The sequence below is a fragment of the Somniosus microcephalus genome, chromosome 13 (assembly GCF_052327205.1).
Source record: "Somniosus microcephalus isolate GS21.2 chromosome 13, FLI_Smic_1.0, whole genome shotgun sequence".
Lineage (NCBI taxonomy): Eukaryota > Metazoa > Chordata > Chondrichthyes > Squaliformes > Somniosidae > Somniosus > Somniosus microcephalus.
Genome location: NC_140999.1, coordinates 157182238 through 157200192, shown reverse-complemented (window position 1 = coordinate 157200192; position 17955 = coordinate 157182238). Strand labels below are relative to the sequence as shown.

The following is a 17955-nucleotide window of genomic DNA, read 5'->3' as shown; positions in this document are numbered from 1 at the left end:
AGCCTCAACGAGCTCATCTTATAAAGGCTACTTCTCCCTTTGAACGCCTGAGCGTTGATTTTAAGGGGCCTCTTCCTTCAACGACTCAGAATCGATATATATTTACTGTTGTGGATGAGTTTTCAAGGTTCCCTTTTGCTTTTCCTTGTGCAGATGTATCAGCTGCTACAGTTATTAAATGTCTGACTCAACTTGTTGTCATCTTTGGGATGCCTGCGTATATCCATTCGGATCAGGGAAGTTCTTTTATGTCTTCCCAGTTGAAGGAATACCTCCAGAGTCGGGGAATTTCTACTAGCAGAACTACCCCGTATAATCCCCAGGGTAATGGACAGTGCGAACGATACAATGGGGTGATCTGGAAGGCAGTTATGTTGGCTTTGACATCCCGGAACCTTAAAAATACACAGTGGGAAATGGTACTGCCTGATGCCCTGCATTCCATTAGATCATTGCTTTCAACGGCTACTAATGTGACCCCCCATGAAAGGCTCTTCAACTATCCGCGGAGATCCACTACGGGATATTCGGTACCTTCATGGCTTACTATGCAGGGACCTGTGCTGCTCCGACGCCATGTTAGACTGTCAAAGTATGATCCTTTAGTGGAGGAGGTGGAGCTATTGGAGGCAAATTCCCAATATGCTCACATTCGATTCCAAGATGGGAAAGAAAGTACGGTTTCAGTTAAAGACTTAGCTCCTTGTGGTGGCCAGCCCTCTCTTGAGGACATTAACAATAGCCATAATTCAGATAATGTTGATGTCGTCACAGATACTACGAACATTTCCAATCCTATTGCAGACACTTACAATTCTCTTAGTCTGCCCCCGATGGATGTTCATGACCCTCCCAGTTTGCCTTCTAATGGGACTTCCAATCCGGAAACCATTGATAATCGGGATATTGATAGCCTCCCTGCAGAAGATATTTCTGTGTCTCCTGGTGTGGGAGGGCAAGGAACTCCATCAAGGCTAAGAAGGTCGACACGAACAAGATATCCGGTCGACCGATTAAAAATGGACTTTTAAAATAATTAATAAATTAATAGTAAAATTTTAAAATTGTTGAAGGCATTATACATGTATTGCTCTAGTCATAATAACTAATTGTAAACTGTAAAGGCTACCTAGGTTGAAGTATATTTTAAAAGGAGGGGTGAATGTGGTGATTATTCTTGTTTTATAAGAAGCATTGTAATTGGTTGCCTGTTTTCCTGCCTTGAGATATATGCTGTAAACTTATTGGTTAGTTGATTCCGTGTGACCTGTGGTGGCCATCTTAAATTCAGTTTTCTACAGTGGTTGAGACTGGGTGCTTAACATGTACCAACATGTTGGTTTTTTAAGGTTAATAAAGCCTAGCTTTTGAAAGGCAATCTACTCTTTATTTCAGACACTCAATGGCCAGAAGCTCCAGTCATATGCAAACTCAACTGCCTTTTTGGTCTCAACTCTCAATATGCTATGTTGGGGCTGGTGGGGGTAAGTTTAACTTTCGGCAATAGTGTAAAACTGGCAATATCGAATTGCTGCCCATTATATACCATGCCCAATTTTACTTTCCATTGACTTCAATGGAAGTTCATCCAATATCTCCTGTTTTACACCATCACTGTTGTTTTAGCAACTAACGTTATGTGACGTTTAACATTGAAATTCTCTATAACTGGTATTGCAATTAACTGTTTACAGTTTTGAGTTTTGCCATAGACAGGTTTTTCAATGCATTTTGAAATGGAATGTTGCATCCCAACTTAGCAATTTTAATATAATAGACATACAGTGCTATCTAAATAACAATTCAAGTACACTTTTGTGAAATGCATTAAGCAGCAACAACACCATTTGAATATTAAATTGAAACAGAGAATTTAATTTAAAGAGAGTTTCAGGACAAAATTAGTCATTAGGAGCATTCACACATTTTTAATTACTTTTACATTAAACGGTTTTGACAATATGTAATGTTCCTTAAATATATATTAAGCATAATATGACACTAGGCTTTAGTTATGCTATGCATGAAAATCTTTAAAAAGTTAAATATTAAACCTCCCCAAAAATTTCCAACCTGCTATAAACCTTGTAGAAGGTAATTAGTGTATTACTAGATTCTCTCCAAAACTGACGTACCTTTTTCTACCTCTACCTCGACCAACTGTTTTTGTAACTTTCTCATCCACTTCTGTTGCCTGTGTTCTTTTTTCTTCATGTTTCCATTGTTTATGCTTTTCCAGTTGGGATTTAGATACAAATGAGGCTTCACATTGAAGACACTGGTGATTATACTTCTTTGAATCAATGCCCTACAGTAAAACAGTCTGGTTATAACAAGCTCTGTGGGTATTATAAATCATTCAACAAATAGATCACAGTTTTTTACTACGGTAGCATTTTAATGGTGTCAATGGGGACAATTCTCACAAGCGCAGTAGCACCATTATAGATGCAAATGATAGTGAATATGGACATAAAATACTGACTGTATCTGAAAATAACTTATGTTAACTCCATGCTTTTAGATCCCCCAACCATTTCACCAATGTAAAAATCTGTAACAGCCATGTGAATTTGCTTACAGGAAGTAAAGTTATGTTAAGTAACCAAAGTAGCTCCATTCCTGGAACCTGCATCAATCTAAGGTATGTTACCGCCAGTGAAAATGACAGTGCCACTCAATTTCCTTTCCACAGGATCATTTCAGACAACATTGGGGCTTTGTGTAGTACTAGTCGATCAACAGCCCACTGCTGCATAAAGCAGGTGATGGATGCGCGGTTTTGGTAGAGTTGTACAGTTCATTTCCTTTCCAATGAACATGACCCTCAGCAGAAAAGGATGTTACAGCTTTACAGACTGGCAGGATTCCTCAGGTGCAGGGGGTTATTGACAGGAGACATGATGCCACGCAAGCACCCTTGCAGAATCTAATAAACTATGTGAATGGAAAAAAGTTTCACCTTTTATCTCCAGTTTATATTCAATGCTGTAGGCACAACATCATGCATGTGAATGCCTGCTACCAAGGGACCGGTTACAATTCATTCATTTTAAAATAATCAAGAATCTCAACACTGTGCACGATCCCAGGCTAGGTGTCCAGTTAGCTGTTCGGGGACAAGGACTATTGCTTACAGCAATAGCTCTTGATCCCACTGCAAAATTCCAGAACCGCTGAACAGGCACTGATACAAGTTTTGGGTCTGCCTAAAAATATTCTGGTCATTCCCTTAAGCAGGCTGAGTATGCTCGTAATGCCCAATATCTTACTGTATGATACCATAACCCAGGGATGTAACAATAGAAACCTCTTGTGATCTGAACTGGATACCTGTATTGTGTTTTTCACACATTCGCTCAAGTGCACAGTGAGGACGGTGAGGGCAGAATTTCAAAGAATAAATGCATTGTGACAACTTCCAGCATATTTGACACTTGACATGCGGCCCCAATTTTAACTCCAGGTGGATTCCCTGCTCAGGCGCGAGTTAAAATTACAGTCGGGTCTCAATGATGTCATTGGGCCACAACATGCATAGGTGAAGAAGGACCCTATTGGATCCGGGCGCATGTCCTTGCTGCCTGCTCAGGAGAGCAGATTAAAATTGCAGATGTTGCAATCATGGGCCTGGAAATTCGGTGGGCTGCGCCACCAGTTAGCGCCTAAAGAGGGCACTCAGTGGCTTTAGCGCCACTGGCCACGCCTCCCGCGATATTTAGCAGGGCGCTAATGGCGGCGTTAGCCTGTAGCGCTGCGCCGCCATCGATGACGTCATCAGTGTGCGCAGCGCCCCGCTCCCGCCCCGATCGCGATATTTGGTCGCGCCCCCCACTGTAACACCGGTCGCAAATCACGACCGGTTCACGGGGCCTACCTGTGGCGGTAGTGGCGCAAATTAAGGTGGAGGTGCGGGGCGGCCATTTTTTTCAGTGGCCGCCTGCCAGCACCACCTCGCGCCACCATCCCCGGCCTCCTGATCCTCCTCCCGGGCAGTGCTGGCTGTGTCCCGAGGGCCCGGCACTTCTCCTCGGTGCCGGGCTCTTTTGCCGGCACTCGCGATTGGTCATCGCGCTGGTGCAGGCTCCTCCCCCTTAAGAAGGGGAGGAAGGCCTGCAGTACCGCAGCATGCTGTGCCGCAGCGTGTGGCGCTGCGGCATGTTGCGCTGCGATATTCAGTTTCAGCGCCCCAAGAGGGACGCGGGGCGCCTCGAGCAGCGCCCCGCGTCCCTCTTGGGGCGCTCCAACTGAATTTCCGGCGGGCGCAAGCGACTCCGTTCGCAGCGTTAATTCCGGTGCCCAGGCGAGCTACCGAATTTCTAGGCCATGGTGTTTTTCGGACAGGTAAGAGGCAGGCAACTTTAACTGCCCACCTGCCAGGTTTCTGCTGAGCGAATAGGGCTAAAATCGACCCCTATAAAGTGCGATTTTAACCCTGCCCGGGTGGGAATGATCCGGCCCGGGGTATTACAATTTCAGCCGGGCAGAACTCGTTGCATTCCTGCCTCCTGCAATTTTATTTCTCAGGTTTTCAGGAGCGTGGAGGCCGTCAGTGGCCTCATAAATACTGAAACGCCGGAGTTTGATGGCGTAATTCAGACCCTGACGTAATTAGAACGTGGAAAAGCACGGATCATGCAGGCTCGGAGCTGCCGCCAGAAACTGGTGGCAAGCAGGATTAGGTCAGAAGAGGCCTGTCTAAGTATTTGCAAAAAACATTCTGGTAAGGTTCCTTGTGGCTCAGGAGGAGCAGGATAGATTGTTCCGGATCCCTCCCCCACCCCCCAATCACTTACCTTGCCGGAGACTATTTCCTTAGGTCCCTGACAGGGGCCTGCCGCTGTGTGATTTTCCACTCCTGCCTTCCAGCCTCTATATCAGGCCAGCTGGCTTCGGGTAGGAGTCTGTCAGGCGGGATTAAAATGAGGCCGTGAGTTACAATTGCCCAGGCCTCATACTCCAGGGACTGTCTCCCATTGGGGTGTCTCCTGCTTCTGCCCCCAAAAAACAATTCCTGCCCCAGGTTAAAATCGAGGCTGTAGGATCACCTACATCTCATCAAACACAATCTGTACATTGAGGGAGTGGAAGCCCTTTCTATTGAGGTGGCTGAGGGGATGTTCTGTGGGAGCCTGTAAAGCAACGTGGGTGCCATTAATCACACCCTGGATCTTGGGGACGCCAGCTGCCCCTAAGTGGTCCTATCTCGCTGCGGCCTTGCTGTGATGAATTCCCCAGCTTTTCTGTAAAGTGTATCAGTCACCTGACAAATACATGCCTGTACTGCAGCATAGCTGAAATGAACCTGACTCTTCTTTGCTCCATCCTGTTCTGCACATCCTCCTCATCCATGATACAAGGGTATGCCCATTGGGAATGTCACAGAATCACAGAATCACAGAATCTACAGTGCAGATAGAGGCCATTTCGGCCCATCGAGCCTGCACCGACACATATCCCACCCTATCCCCGTAACCCCACGTATTTAATCCCCTAACACTAAGGGTCAATTTATAATAGCCAAATCAACCTGACCTGCACATCTTTGGACTGTGGGAGGAAACCGGAGCACCCGGAGGAAACCCACGCAAACACGGGGAGAATGTGCAAACTCCACACAGACAGTCGCCCGAGGCCAAATTTGAACCCGGGTCCCTGGCGCTGTGAGGCAACAGTGCTAACCACTATGTCATACCTGCTCACGAGAAAACCTGACTGTAGCTTTGAGGGTGGAGGGCAAAACTCTGCCAGTGGTCTGACCCTTTCAGAAGCAAATCCAAGTCTGTGCAGGCAGAATGCACGGGAGGGGGAGCAGAGAATACTGCAGAAATCGCTAGTTGAACTTTTCAGGCTCAGAAACTCCTCACTTCTGAATTTCTTAGCTGATCCTGGCAGCATCTGTATTGTATAATTTTCAGTCTAAATTAAGCTGAATGCATTGCGAGTGTAAAAACAAAAAATAGAGATCTGCAGTGCCACTGGCCCTCATTATAATAGAAGTATTTTTTTTTTATTCGTTCCTGGGATGTGGGCATCGCTGGCAAGGCCAGCATTTATTGCCCATCCCAAGTTGCCCTTGAGGAGGTGGTTGTGAGCCACCTTCTTGAATCGCTGCAGTCCGCGTGATGAAGGTACTCCCACAGTGCTGATTGAGAGTGAGTTCCAGGATTTTGACCTAGCGACTATGAAGGAACAGCAAGATATTTCCAAGTCAGGATGGTTTGTAACTTGGAGGGGAACTTGCAGGTGATAGTGTTCCCATGTCGTGGGTTTGGGGGGTGCTGTTGAAGAAGCCTAGACGAGTTGCTGCAGTGCATCTTGTTGATGGTACACACTGCAGCCACGGTGTGCCGGTGGTGGAGGGAGTGAATGTTTAAGGTGGTGGATGGGGTGCCAATCAAGCGGGCTGCTTTGTCCTGGATGGTGTCGAGCCTAGAGTGTTGTAGGAGCTGCACTCATCCAGGCAAGTGGAGAGTATTCCATCACACTCCTGACTTGTGCCTTGTAGATAATGGAAAGGCTTTGGCGAGTCAGCAGGTGAGACACTCGCTGTAGAATGCCCAGCCTCTGACCTGCTCTTGTAGCCACAGTATTTGTGACTGGTCCAGTTAAGTTTCTGGTCAGTGGTGACCCCCAGGATGTTGATGTTGGAGGATTCGGCGATGGTAATGCCGTTGAATGTCAAGGGGCGGTGGTTAGACGCACTCTTGTTGGAAATAATCATTGCCTGGCACTTGTGTGGCACGAATGTTACCTGCCACTTATCAGCCCAAGCCTGAATGTCATCCAGATCTTGCTGTATTCGGGCACAGACTGCTTCATTATCTGAGGAGTTGTGAATGGAACTGAGCCCTGTGCAATCATTAGCGAACATCCCCACTTCTGACCTTATGATGGAGGGAAGGTCATTGATGAAGCAGCTGAAGATGGTTGGGCCTAGGACACTGCCCTGAGGAACTCCTGCAGCGATGTCCTGGGGCTGAGATGATTGGCCTCCAAAAACCACAACCATCTTCCTTTGTGCTAGCTATGACTCAAGCCAGTGCAGAGTTTTCCACTTGATTTCCATTGACTTCAGTTTTACTAGGGTTCCATGATGCCACACTCGGTCAAATGCTGTCTTGATGTCAAGGGCAGTCACTCTCACCTCACCTCTGGAATTCAGCTTTTTTGTCCATGCTTGGCCCAATGTTGCAATGAGGTGTGGAGCCGAGTAGTCCTGGCGGAACCAAACTGAGCATTGGTGAGCAGGTTATTGGTGAGTAAGTGCGCTTATAGCACTGTCGACGACACCTTCCATCACACTGCTGAAGATTGAGAGTAGACTGATGGGACGGTAATTGACCGGATTGGATTTGTCCTGCTTTTTGTGGACAGGACATACCTGAGCAGTTTCCACATTGTCGGGTAGATGCCAGTGTTGTAGTTGTATTGGAACAGCTTGGCTAGAGGCGCCGCTAGTTCTGAAGCACAAGTTTTCAGCACGACAGCCAGGATGTTGTTGGGGCCCAGATCCTTTGCTGTATCCAGTGTGATGAGCCATTTCTTGATATCACGTGGAGTGAATCGAATTGGCTGAAGACTGGCTTCTGTGGTGGTGGGGACCTCAGGAAGAGGCCAAGATGGATCATACACTCGGCACTTCTGGCTGAAGATGGTTGCAAACGCTTCAGGATCACTTAGCATGCTGCTTCCGCTGTTTAGCATGCATGTAGTCCTGTGTTGAAGCTTCCCCAGGTTGGCACCTCATTTTTAGGTAAGCCTGGTGCTGCTCCTGGCATGCTCTTCATTAGACCACTCAGGACTCAGTGGATGCATCGCAGGGGAGGACCAAAAACCACGAATAAACTCAGGAGAGTGATTGCATGGCAGAAAACGAGCAGAAGCGGCTTCTGTCTGATTTTCCTGCCACAAAGATTTACTTGCCCCAATCATGCCATGCCACAAAAACAATGCACAATACTTATAAAATCTCCTGCGCCTCCAGCTCTCTCAGGGGAATACACACAGTGCCTTGAATTCAGCCAGTAAGCTCCAGCTGGTAGTAAGAAGCCTCCAATCAGAAAAAGTCTCATGGCCAGATGGCTATCCTGCATAGTTCTACAAGGCCCTTCCCCTGTCCTACTGATACTCCTACATTATGTGCAGGAGACCTACCTAGACACTATCAGGGCAGCCACAACGAAACTGATACATAAGAAAGGTAAGGACCACACTCAGAGCTCATCATACAGACCTAGATCCCTTCTCAATGTTAACTATAAATTGCTGGCTAAAATTTTAGCCTCTAATCTAGATGCAGTCATCTCTGGGCTGGTCCACACTGACCAAACAGGCTTTGTATGGAGCTGCCTTGAGGGACAACATGAGGTGTCTCTTCATGTAGCACCAACACACTTGGAGTAATAGTCTCCCTGGATGCAGAAAAGGCATTTGACCGAGTTGAGTGGAAATTTCTCCTTGCAATAGTCAAGAGATGAAGTTTTGTCAACATATTAAAGAGGTAAATTGCAATCCTGTATTCACACTCCACATCAAAAGTGTGCACCAATGGCCTTAGCTCCCCAGCATTCCCACTATACTGGGGACCCAGACAAGGATACCCCTTAATCCCCCCTCTTGTTTGCCCTGACCATAGACACTCTAATAATATGCACCAGAGTGAACCTTGGCATCCACAGAGTGCAGGCAGGAGGGAATGAAAACAAAATATGCTGCTGTCATACCGTAACCAATGTAATTGTAAGACAGTCCTCTGTCTGGTATTTTAACAGAGGTGTTAACCTATTTAAAATAAATTGGCTAATGCCTGCCTCAAAATATAATTCAAAACAATGTAACATGATGCAGTAAGCATTTGGCAACTAATATCAGGAACAGTAATATCTAGGCTCAAGTGTGCACTGTTTTGCTGAATTGAAGATTCAAAGATTACTGGACCTACCTCGTCCTTAGTTCTTCATCTTCTGCAATCCAGCCTATATTCAATTCAAGGCAGCACATTACTGGTTCATTATTGTTTAAATACTGAGTTAATTAATTTATAAAAATTCTCTACACAAGAAAATAGTTCTTACCCTCTGACAACGCTGGTAATGGTACTTCAATCCGTAAATACTAGGGAACTCCAGCCAGCAACTAGAGCTGGGACATTTAACTCGAGAATGTATCTTGAACTCTTCCTTCCATTTCGCCATCACACTTGCCTAGAAGCAGAAACATTCTATTGGTAAATGTAAGCTGTGTGCGAAATATCAGATACAGAGTCTAACTGAATGGAAGTGTTTGAGACTTGATAAGGATACAGTGAACAATGGCAGAGCACTAGAAGGCTTCACTATTATCTTTTAATACAGTCCATACCCATTATGTGACTTTAGGTACATTGGCCCTGAAATTCAATAACATTTTTGGCAGGTCTGAAACGTTAAATCAGGCCAAGTACTTTTTCCTCGACAGTAAATTGAGGCAAAAGCCATTTCCACTGGTTTTTCAACCCAAAATTAATCCTCCCAAATTTCTTAGCACAATTTAGCTCATGCCATGATCCACCTGCCAAGGTGCATGCTCCCCATACACCCAATTACCATATATTATAATGAGGACAGTGGCACTGCAGCCTTAAATTTCCCATTTTATGCTCACAATGCATAAGGGGTAAGTTAGAATGAAAAATATTAAGACTCTATTGCCAGGATCAGCTGAGAAGGAAGGAAGTCAGAAGTTTGAGTCCGAAGACTGCTAAATGTTTGTGCTGGGACTACTGCAGCTGGGAACAACTTTTTGGAGTGATTCTTTTTTTGGTGTTGGACTTGCTTCTGACCTGTTGTATAGTGCGAGAAGACCAGGAGATTTTGACCCCTCCTCCTTCCCACACACAGTAAGGGCTTCTCAGCAGCAGACATTCCCCAGCGGCCTACTTTTATCTGCCATTATCATGGAGGAGGAGGAGCAGAAGGATAGAGGAAAGGAGAGTGAGGCAGTATTAAAGGAAGATGCACCAGATATTACCCTCCCCTAAAAGAATATACAGAGGTCCGAAGAAAATCTTGGCGAGAAGATGCGTATTAGAAGAGTGCACTTCGCCAAAGTTGCAATGGAGAGCTCTGCCAGCTACTGCATGAGGTCCTGCAGCCATGGTCATTTGCCCACATTGCTCTTTCTGTGGCTATGAACAGGAGCACTGCGCTCAACTTTTATGGCACCAGCTTATTTCAGGCAGCAGAGGAGATCTCTGTATTATCGGCCAGAGTGCAGTACAGGCATGTATTTGTCAGGTGACTGATGCATTTTTCAGGAGAGCTGTAAATTCATCACCTTTGGCTTCGCAGTAAAGCAGCAGCAAGATAGGGACATCCAGTTTTACTCGAATCCTTTCTTTCACAAGGTCCAGGGTGAAACCAAAGGGACCCACATTGCTTTTTGATCTCCTACAATTAACCCCCCTCAACAGAAATGGTTTCCACATCCTGAATGTACAGATTGTCATAGAGTCATAGAGTTATACAGCACGGATAGAGGCCCTTCGGCCCATCGTGTCCGCGCCGGCCATCAAGCCCTGTCTAATCTAATCCCATATTCCAGCATTTGGTCCGTAGCCTTGTATGCTATGGCATTTCAAGTGCTCATCCAAATGCTTCTTAAATGTTGTGAGGGTTCCTGCCTCCACAACCCTTTCAGGCAGTGAGTTCCAGACTCCAACCACCCTCTGGGTGAAAAAGTTCTTTCTCAAATCCCCTCTAAACCTCCCGCCCTTTACCTTGAATCTATGCCCCCTTGTTATTGACCCTTCTACTAAGGGAAAAAGCTCCTTAGTATCCATCCTATCTATGCCCCTCATAATTTTGTACACCTCAATCATGTCCCCCCTCAGCCTCCTCTGCTCCAAGGAAAACAAACCCAATCTGCCCAGTCTCTCTTCATAGCTGAAGCGCTCCAGCCCTGGTAACATCCTGGTGAATCTCCTCTGCACCCTCTCCAAAGCGATCACATCCTTCCTGTAGTGTGGCGACCAGAACTGCACACAGTATTCCAGCTGTGGCCTAACCAGTGTTTTATACAGCTCCATCATAACCTCCTTGCTCTTATATTCTATGCCTCGGCTAATGAAGGCAAGTATCCCATATGCCTTTTTTACCACCTTATCCACCTGTTCCGCCGCCTTCAGGGATCTGTGTACTTGCACACCCAGATCCCTCTGACCCTCCGTCTTGCCTAGGGTCTTACCATTCATTGTGTATTCCCTTGCCTTGTTAGTCCCCTCAAAGTGCATCACCTCGCACTTTTCCGGGTTAAATTCCATTTGCCACTGTTCCGCCCATCTGACCAACCCATCTATATTGTCCTGCAGACTGAGACTACCCTCCTCGCTATTTACCACCCTACCAATTTTTGTATCATCCGTGAACTTACTGATCATACCTTTTACATTCATATCCAAGTCATTAATGTAGACCACATTCATATCCAAGTCATTAATGTAGACCACAAACAGCAAGGGACCCAGCACCGATCCCTGTGGTACCCCACTGGCCACAGGCTTCCAGTCACAAAAACAACCTTCGACCATCACCCTCTGCCTTCTGCCACTAAGCCAGTTTTGTCTCCAATGTGCCAAGGCACCCTGGATTCCATGGGCTCTTACCTTCTTGACCAGTCTCCTGTGCGGGACTTTATCGAAGGCCTTACTGAAATCCATGTATACCACATCCACTGCGTTACCCTCATCCACACACCTAGTCACCCCCTCAAAAAATTCAATTAAATTAGTCAGACATGATCTTCCCTTGACAAAGCCATGTTGACTATCCCTGATTAATCCTTGCCTCTCCAAGTGGAGACTAATTTTGTCCCTCAGAATTTTTTCCAATAATTTACCTACCACTGATGTTAGGCTCACTGGCCTATAGTTCCCCGGTTTTTCCCTACTCCCCTTCTTGAATAATGGTACTACATTAGCGGTTCTCCAGTCCTCTGGCACATCCCCTGTGGCCAGAGAGGTTCTGAATATGTGTTAGAGCCCCCGCAATCTCTTCCTTTGCCTCACACAGCAGCCTGGGATACATTTCGTCCGGGCCTGGGGATTTATCCATTTTTAGGCCTGCTAAAACCGCCAATACCTCCTCCCTCTCGATGTTAATATGTTCGAGCATATCACAGTCCCCCCGCCCTATTTCTATGTCTACATCGTCCTTCTCCATAGTGAAAACAGATGCAAAAAATTCATTTAGAACCCCTCCTACATCTTCTGGCTCCACACACAGATTGCCACTTTTGTCCCTAATGGGCCCTATTTTTTCCCTAGTTATCCTCTTACCCTTAATATACTTATAAAACATCTTAGGATTTTCCTTTATTTTGCTCGCCAGTGTTATTTCATGGCCCCTCCTTGATCTCCTAATTTCTTTTTTAAGTATCCCCCTGCACTTTTTGTACTCCCCTAGGGCTTCCTCCGTCTTTAGCCTTTTGTATCTGCCAAGAGCCCTCCTTTTTTTCCTAATCCATTCTCGTATATCCCCTGACATCCAAGGTTCCCTGTGGTTTTTGGAACCACCCTTGACCTTTACGGGAACATGTTGCCATTGTATGATCTCAATCTCCCTTCTGAAAGCCTCCCATTGCTCCGATGCGGATTTTCCTACAAGTAGCTGATCCCAGTCCATTTTGGCCAGATCCTGCCTTATCCTATTAAAATCGGCCTTCCCCCAATTTAGAACCTTTATTTCTGGCCCATCCCTGTCCTTTTCCATGACCACCCTAAATCTCACCATATTATGGTCACTGTCACCAAAGTGCTCACCTACTAGCACTTGTGTATCATAACAGGCAAAAAATCCTGCACATCAATTTGGGATTTTCTGGAAGTTGTCATGGTGCATTTATTGTTCAGAATTCAGCCCTCCCTGAGCTCTTCAAGGAAGAAAATCATGCCAATGGATAGTTTGTGGATGACAAGGCAAGCCTCCTGCTCCCATGGATAATAACCCCACTAACAGTTGTGCAAACAGCAGCAGAGGAATGATACAATGAGGTAGATGCCTCTAGCAGAGTTGTCATTGAGAAGGCCATCAAGGTGTTTAAGGTGCTTCCACTGGCTTTACTGGTGTTGCAGTGTGCTCAAGCTCACGTATCTTGCATAGATGTAGCCTGCTGCGCTCTACACAACTTCGCTCCTCAGAAAGGCATGAATGTGTACATTTCTGTGCTCTTGCTGCTTTGAAGATAGAAATATATGGAAGAGAGCATCAGGATCACGGTCCTTCAGAGGACGCACAGTGACTGCTGCAAGGGGCAATAGAACACAACTAATCATTGCAGTCTTCTCTTCTGTTTAACACAATCTATCTTTGTTATGAATGCTTTAGCTCCTTCTTATGCACCCTCAAATAAAGGACTTCAACCCACTACCCACCCTAGAACATCACAACACATCAGATCTCTTTATCCCTACGTGACCATGCCAACAATAATTACCAAATTGAATAAGTCAGCACAAAATAAGGACACCCTTTCCTGTATGTCCACATGACAAGACATTTTTTGAAGCTCCCTTCCATTGAGACCCAGCAATCTTTCTCTTTCCTTTGCTCAGTCTCCTCAGGGAACGTTTGGATGTCAGTCTTGCAAAGCCCTGGCCCCTTCTTCAGCTGCCTGCGCTAGATTCTCCAGGGGAAGACATTCTTGAAAAGCACATGTTAAGCCTCCAGTGCAGCTGCCGAACAGTGAACACGGTGATCCAAACACTTTCTTACTTACCTGTGGAGCCCCCAGCCTGCTGCTGCAACCTTCAGCCAGGCTTGGCTTTTTAAAATGTGCACTTAAATTTCCAAGCACCCCAGTGCATTACTCCTGCTGTACACCAGATTTGGAGCGGAGATACTCCAATGGATATACAAATAAGTTGACCAATTAATTCTGGCAGATTCAGTTCTGCAGAGCAACAGCAGGCAAACTCCAGATTCACTGGCACGAATCCAGCACAACTTACTGCATGGAGCTTCAAAGCCATTAGATTTTTACACTTTAAACAAATATTTTGTATCTGTTTTAACAGTAGAAGACACAAAAAGCATACCAAAAATACTGTAGTGGGGAACCAAGCGGCTAATAAGAGTGAGGAACCTAAAGTAATTAATATCAGTAGAGAAACTAATGGGACTAAAATCCGACAAATCCCCTAGGCTGTAACTAGTGGGGTGCCGCAAGAATTAGTGCTTGGGCCTCAGCTATTTACAATCTATATTAATGACCTAAATGAAGAGACTGAGTGCAATGTATCCAAGTTTGCTGACAATAGAAAGCTAGGTGGGAAAGTGAGCTGCGAGGACGACGCAAAGAGCTTGCAAAGGGATATAGACAGGTTAAGTGAGAGGCAAAGAAGGTGGCAGATGGAGTATAATGTGGGAAAATGTGAGGTTATTCACTTTGGTAGGAAGAATAGAAAAACAGAATATTTTTTAAATGGTGAGAAACTATTAAATGTTGGTGTTCAGAGAGATTTAGCTGTCCTCATACAGGAAACACGGAAAGTTAGCATGCAGGTACAGCAAGCAATTAGGAAGGCAAATGGCATGTTGGCCTTTATCGCAAGGGGATTGGAGTATAAGAGTAAGGAAGTCTTACTACAATTGTACAGGGCTTTGGTGAGACCACACCTGGAGTACTGTGCACAGTTTTGGTCTCCTTACCTGAGGAAGGACATACAGGCCTTAGAAGCAGTGCAACAAAGTTTCACTAGATTGATCCCTTGAATGAGAGGATTGTCGTATGAGGAGAGATTGAGTAGATTGGGCCTATACTCTCTGGAGTTTAGAAGAATGAAAGGTGATCTCATTGAAACATGCAAGATTCTGAGGGGAATTGACCGGGTAGATGCCGAGAGGTTTTTTTCCCCTGGCTGGACTGTCTAGAACTAGGGGGCATAGACTCAGGATAAGGGGTTGGCCATTTAAGACTGAGATGAGGAGGAATTTCTTCACTCAGAGGATTGTGTATCTTTGGAATCCTCTACCCCAATGGACTGTGGATGCTGAGTCATTGAGTATATTCAAGGCCGAGATGGATAGATTTTTGGACTCTAGGGGAATCAAGGGATATGGGGATTGGGTGGGAAAGTGCAATTGAGGTCGAAGATCAGCCATGATCTTATTGAGGGGCCGTATGGCCTACTCCTGCACCTAATTCTTATGTTCTTATGTCTATAAACACTTTCACCACTTATATATCCAAATCACATCCTCACATGTGAAAAGCATACTGCTTGACGTTATTCTATTGAATCACTTGAAAATGAAAAACGTACCAAGGCACAATATACTTTGTAACAGAATATATATTTTTAACTTGAGTAAAATTCCATTAATAGGAACTCAAAGGAACCTCCAGTATCCACATTCCTTTACCCACCATCCCAATTATCTGCCAACATTTTCAAATGACAAAACCCTGTGCAAGACTGCTCATTTGTATTTTATCTCCTTTCCTTGGATAATATTACATAATTTTTTTGTTACTTGTACTGTACTAATCTTTATTCTCATGCCCAGAGAATTGTTCTGCTGTTTGTTCAATACCAAATTTTGGGGACTCTTGATTATCTATAAATTTCCACTAACCAGAGGGTCTCCTCCATTGAAGTGGGTATTGGAGGTTCCACTGTAATATGAACATGTTGCTAATCTAACATTCAATTCTATAGGCTTCAATTTATATAGTTATATAAGTAGATTGTGTTACAACCTCAGTATTTTAATGGTCCTCACTGTTATTCAGCACATAAAGATTAAGTAATAACAAGTTATCTCTTTTTGATATCATTTACATCTTACTATGTTTAAGTGAATTATCTGAACTTTATGTAAAATGCTTTTGTCCTGTTCTTCTGACCATTATCTTTGTTGAGCAATATTTGTATTTGTGTATAGCTTGTTAACATAGCAAGTTATATTGTGGATTGTCAAATGCTGCATTATCTGAAGAATAAGCTAAGAAAGCTGGGGCCAGCTCTGAAGCCATTTCAGGTTCCAAACTGATCAAAATCTCCTGAAATCATCAAATTTGCTCTGATTTTTCTCAGGTTATTCTGTTTGGCTCAGGTCAGAGACACCAGTCCACAAAAAGTCAGCTTCAGGATTGTAGTTTAAAAAAATCTTGACTTGCACTAGAGAAAGGATTACAATTATGAAGGAATCTATAAATGGAGATCAATATCCAAATTCAGATTTACCTGGCAATGATCATCATCTACCATGTGTGTGCTCTTTGCTTGTAAAAGTTATTGATAAGCAATACTCGGACGCGTATTGCTTAATAATGAGGTATTGTATTATTACACATATGCCATTTCACTTTCTAGTCAGTTATTGATAATTTTATTTTATAATTTATTATGGAAATTATTAGTCAAACTTTTGAGTGAAATCATACTCTAATTCTCCTTTTTCATTCTAAATATCAGTAAGTTCTAATACTTTATAGATGTAAAGATGTACTAACAGCTCAATTATGTATAGGACGAAAACCAAAGTGGATGGTAAGCTGAGGCACGATTCACATCTGGACTGTGAATTCAACTGAAATGTCTCTTTAAAACTTACAACCCTACTTGTATTTGTATTTCAGTTTTAAAAATACTAATCTTGCCACACTAAGAGGTAGAACTTCTGATTGGCAACATTAACGTACAAACATTTTTATGTGCTCTTACGACATGCTTGCACGTGCTATTTTTATGCTGGTGTTGACGCATTTATTTTAAATAGGTTAATACCTGCATTAAAATAGCAGGAATACAGAACAAGCTTGTTAAATGTTCACACATAATCTTGGCTGATTTAAAGTTCTACCCTTAGATTATTATTCAGAAAAACATGTAAAGTTAAGAATGATGTAATGCTCATACAAACTGTTAACTATCTGAAGTAATACAATTTCTTGCATCTGTATCAATATGTACATTAATTATATTGTTAGCATATCAATCTCAAAGTACAATATATCTATGTGCATGTTTAGGTTTGCAATACAAGTATAGGTCAAACTACCTACTGGGATTTCCTTAAGAGCTTGGCCCTCTGCTTTGTGTCTTCCCTTCCGTCTGCTTTCTACTTTATCACTTTCAGCACGTCCTAAACAATTAAAAAAAAGTTCAGAAAAGTTATTTTCATTAAGCTCAAACATTACACAACAAACATTTATTGGCATCCCAAGAGACATTTGCTGACAGACTCAGTCTGCTGATTCAGTGATTAAGCCACCGACCCTTTCAGATTATTGGACCTTAAGACTTTTGTTCATTTTTTGACTCAAATAGAATAATAATATGACAAGATGGTTCTACAGTGTTTAAAGTACTAAAATATGCATGAATAAGGTCAGGCCAACAAAGTTTCAGTAGCTTATAATTAAAGAATTGTATGCCACACTGACAGAATAAGGAAGCATGGTTCCAAGAACTTTTACATAATTGGTCTTTACTCTCGGTTTCTGAAATTTCCCATAAAACAACAATCCAATTGGTAAATGCACTGCCTTGCGTGGAACAGACCCACACAAAGCAGGAAGATCCCAGCTTCAATCCTGGCCTGTGCCATGTTCATTGATCTCAGCTGAGGTGGTAGTACGACTGGTACAACTGACCATGGTGCATCGAGGTGAGGGAAGAGAAAAAAAACACAGCCGCTTGTGATTACTCTCCAGTGACTCGCGCAGGAAAGTGCATATATGTGTATATTGGATGGAAACAAGATCAGGCTCCACTGTATTGCCTTTGTGATAAAATAGCCTGCTGACATGTGGCATCCTACTTGACCAGCAGATTGGAAGGCCACAAATGTAACACCGCTATTCAAGAAAGGAGGGAGAGAAAAAAAACAGGGAAATACAGGCCAGTTAGCCTGACATTAGTCGTCAGGAAAATGCTGGGATCCTTTGTTAAGGAAGTGGTATCAAGTCATT

The 17955-nt window shown here is 44.0% G+C and overlaps 1 protein-coding gene across 6 annotated transcripts in view; it reads right to left on the bottom strand.

Annotated features, from left to right (window-relative positions):
• LOC147108700 (zinc finger protein 512B-like) overlaps positions 1 to 17955 on the bottom strand; it is a 165738-nt gene that overhangs the window by 58708 nt on the left and 89075 nt on the right. For all 6 annotated transcript variants that reach the window (XM_086005429.1, XM_086005434.1, XM_086005433.1 and 3 more), the window contains 3 exons: positions 17047 to 17126; positions 9078 to 9206; positions 2136 to 2308 (listed from right to left, as the gene is read on the bottom strand). In XM_086005429.1, coding sequence (XP_085861555.1) covers positions 2136 to 2308; positions 9078 to 9206; positions 17047 to 17126 — 382 coding nt within the window. The remainder of the gene's footprint in view (positions 1 to 2135; positions 2309 to 9077; positions 9207 to 17046; positions 17127 to 17955) is intronic.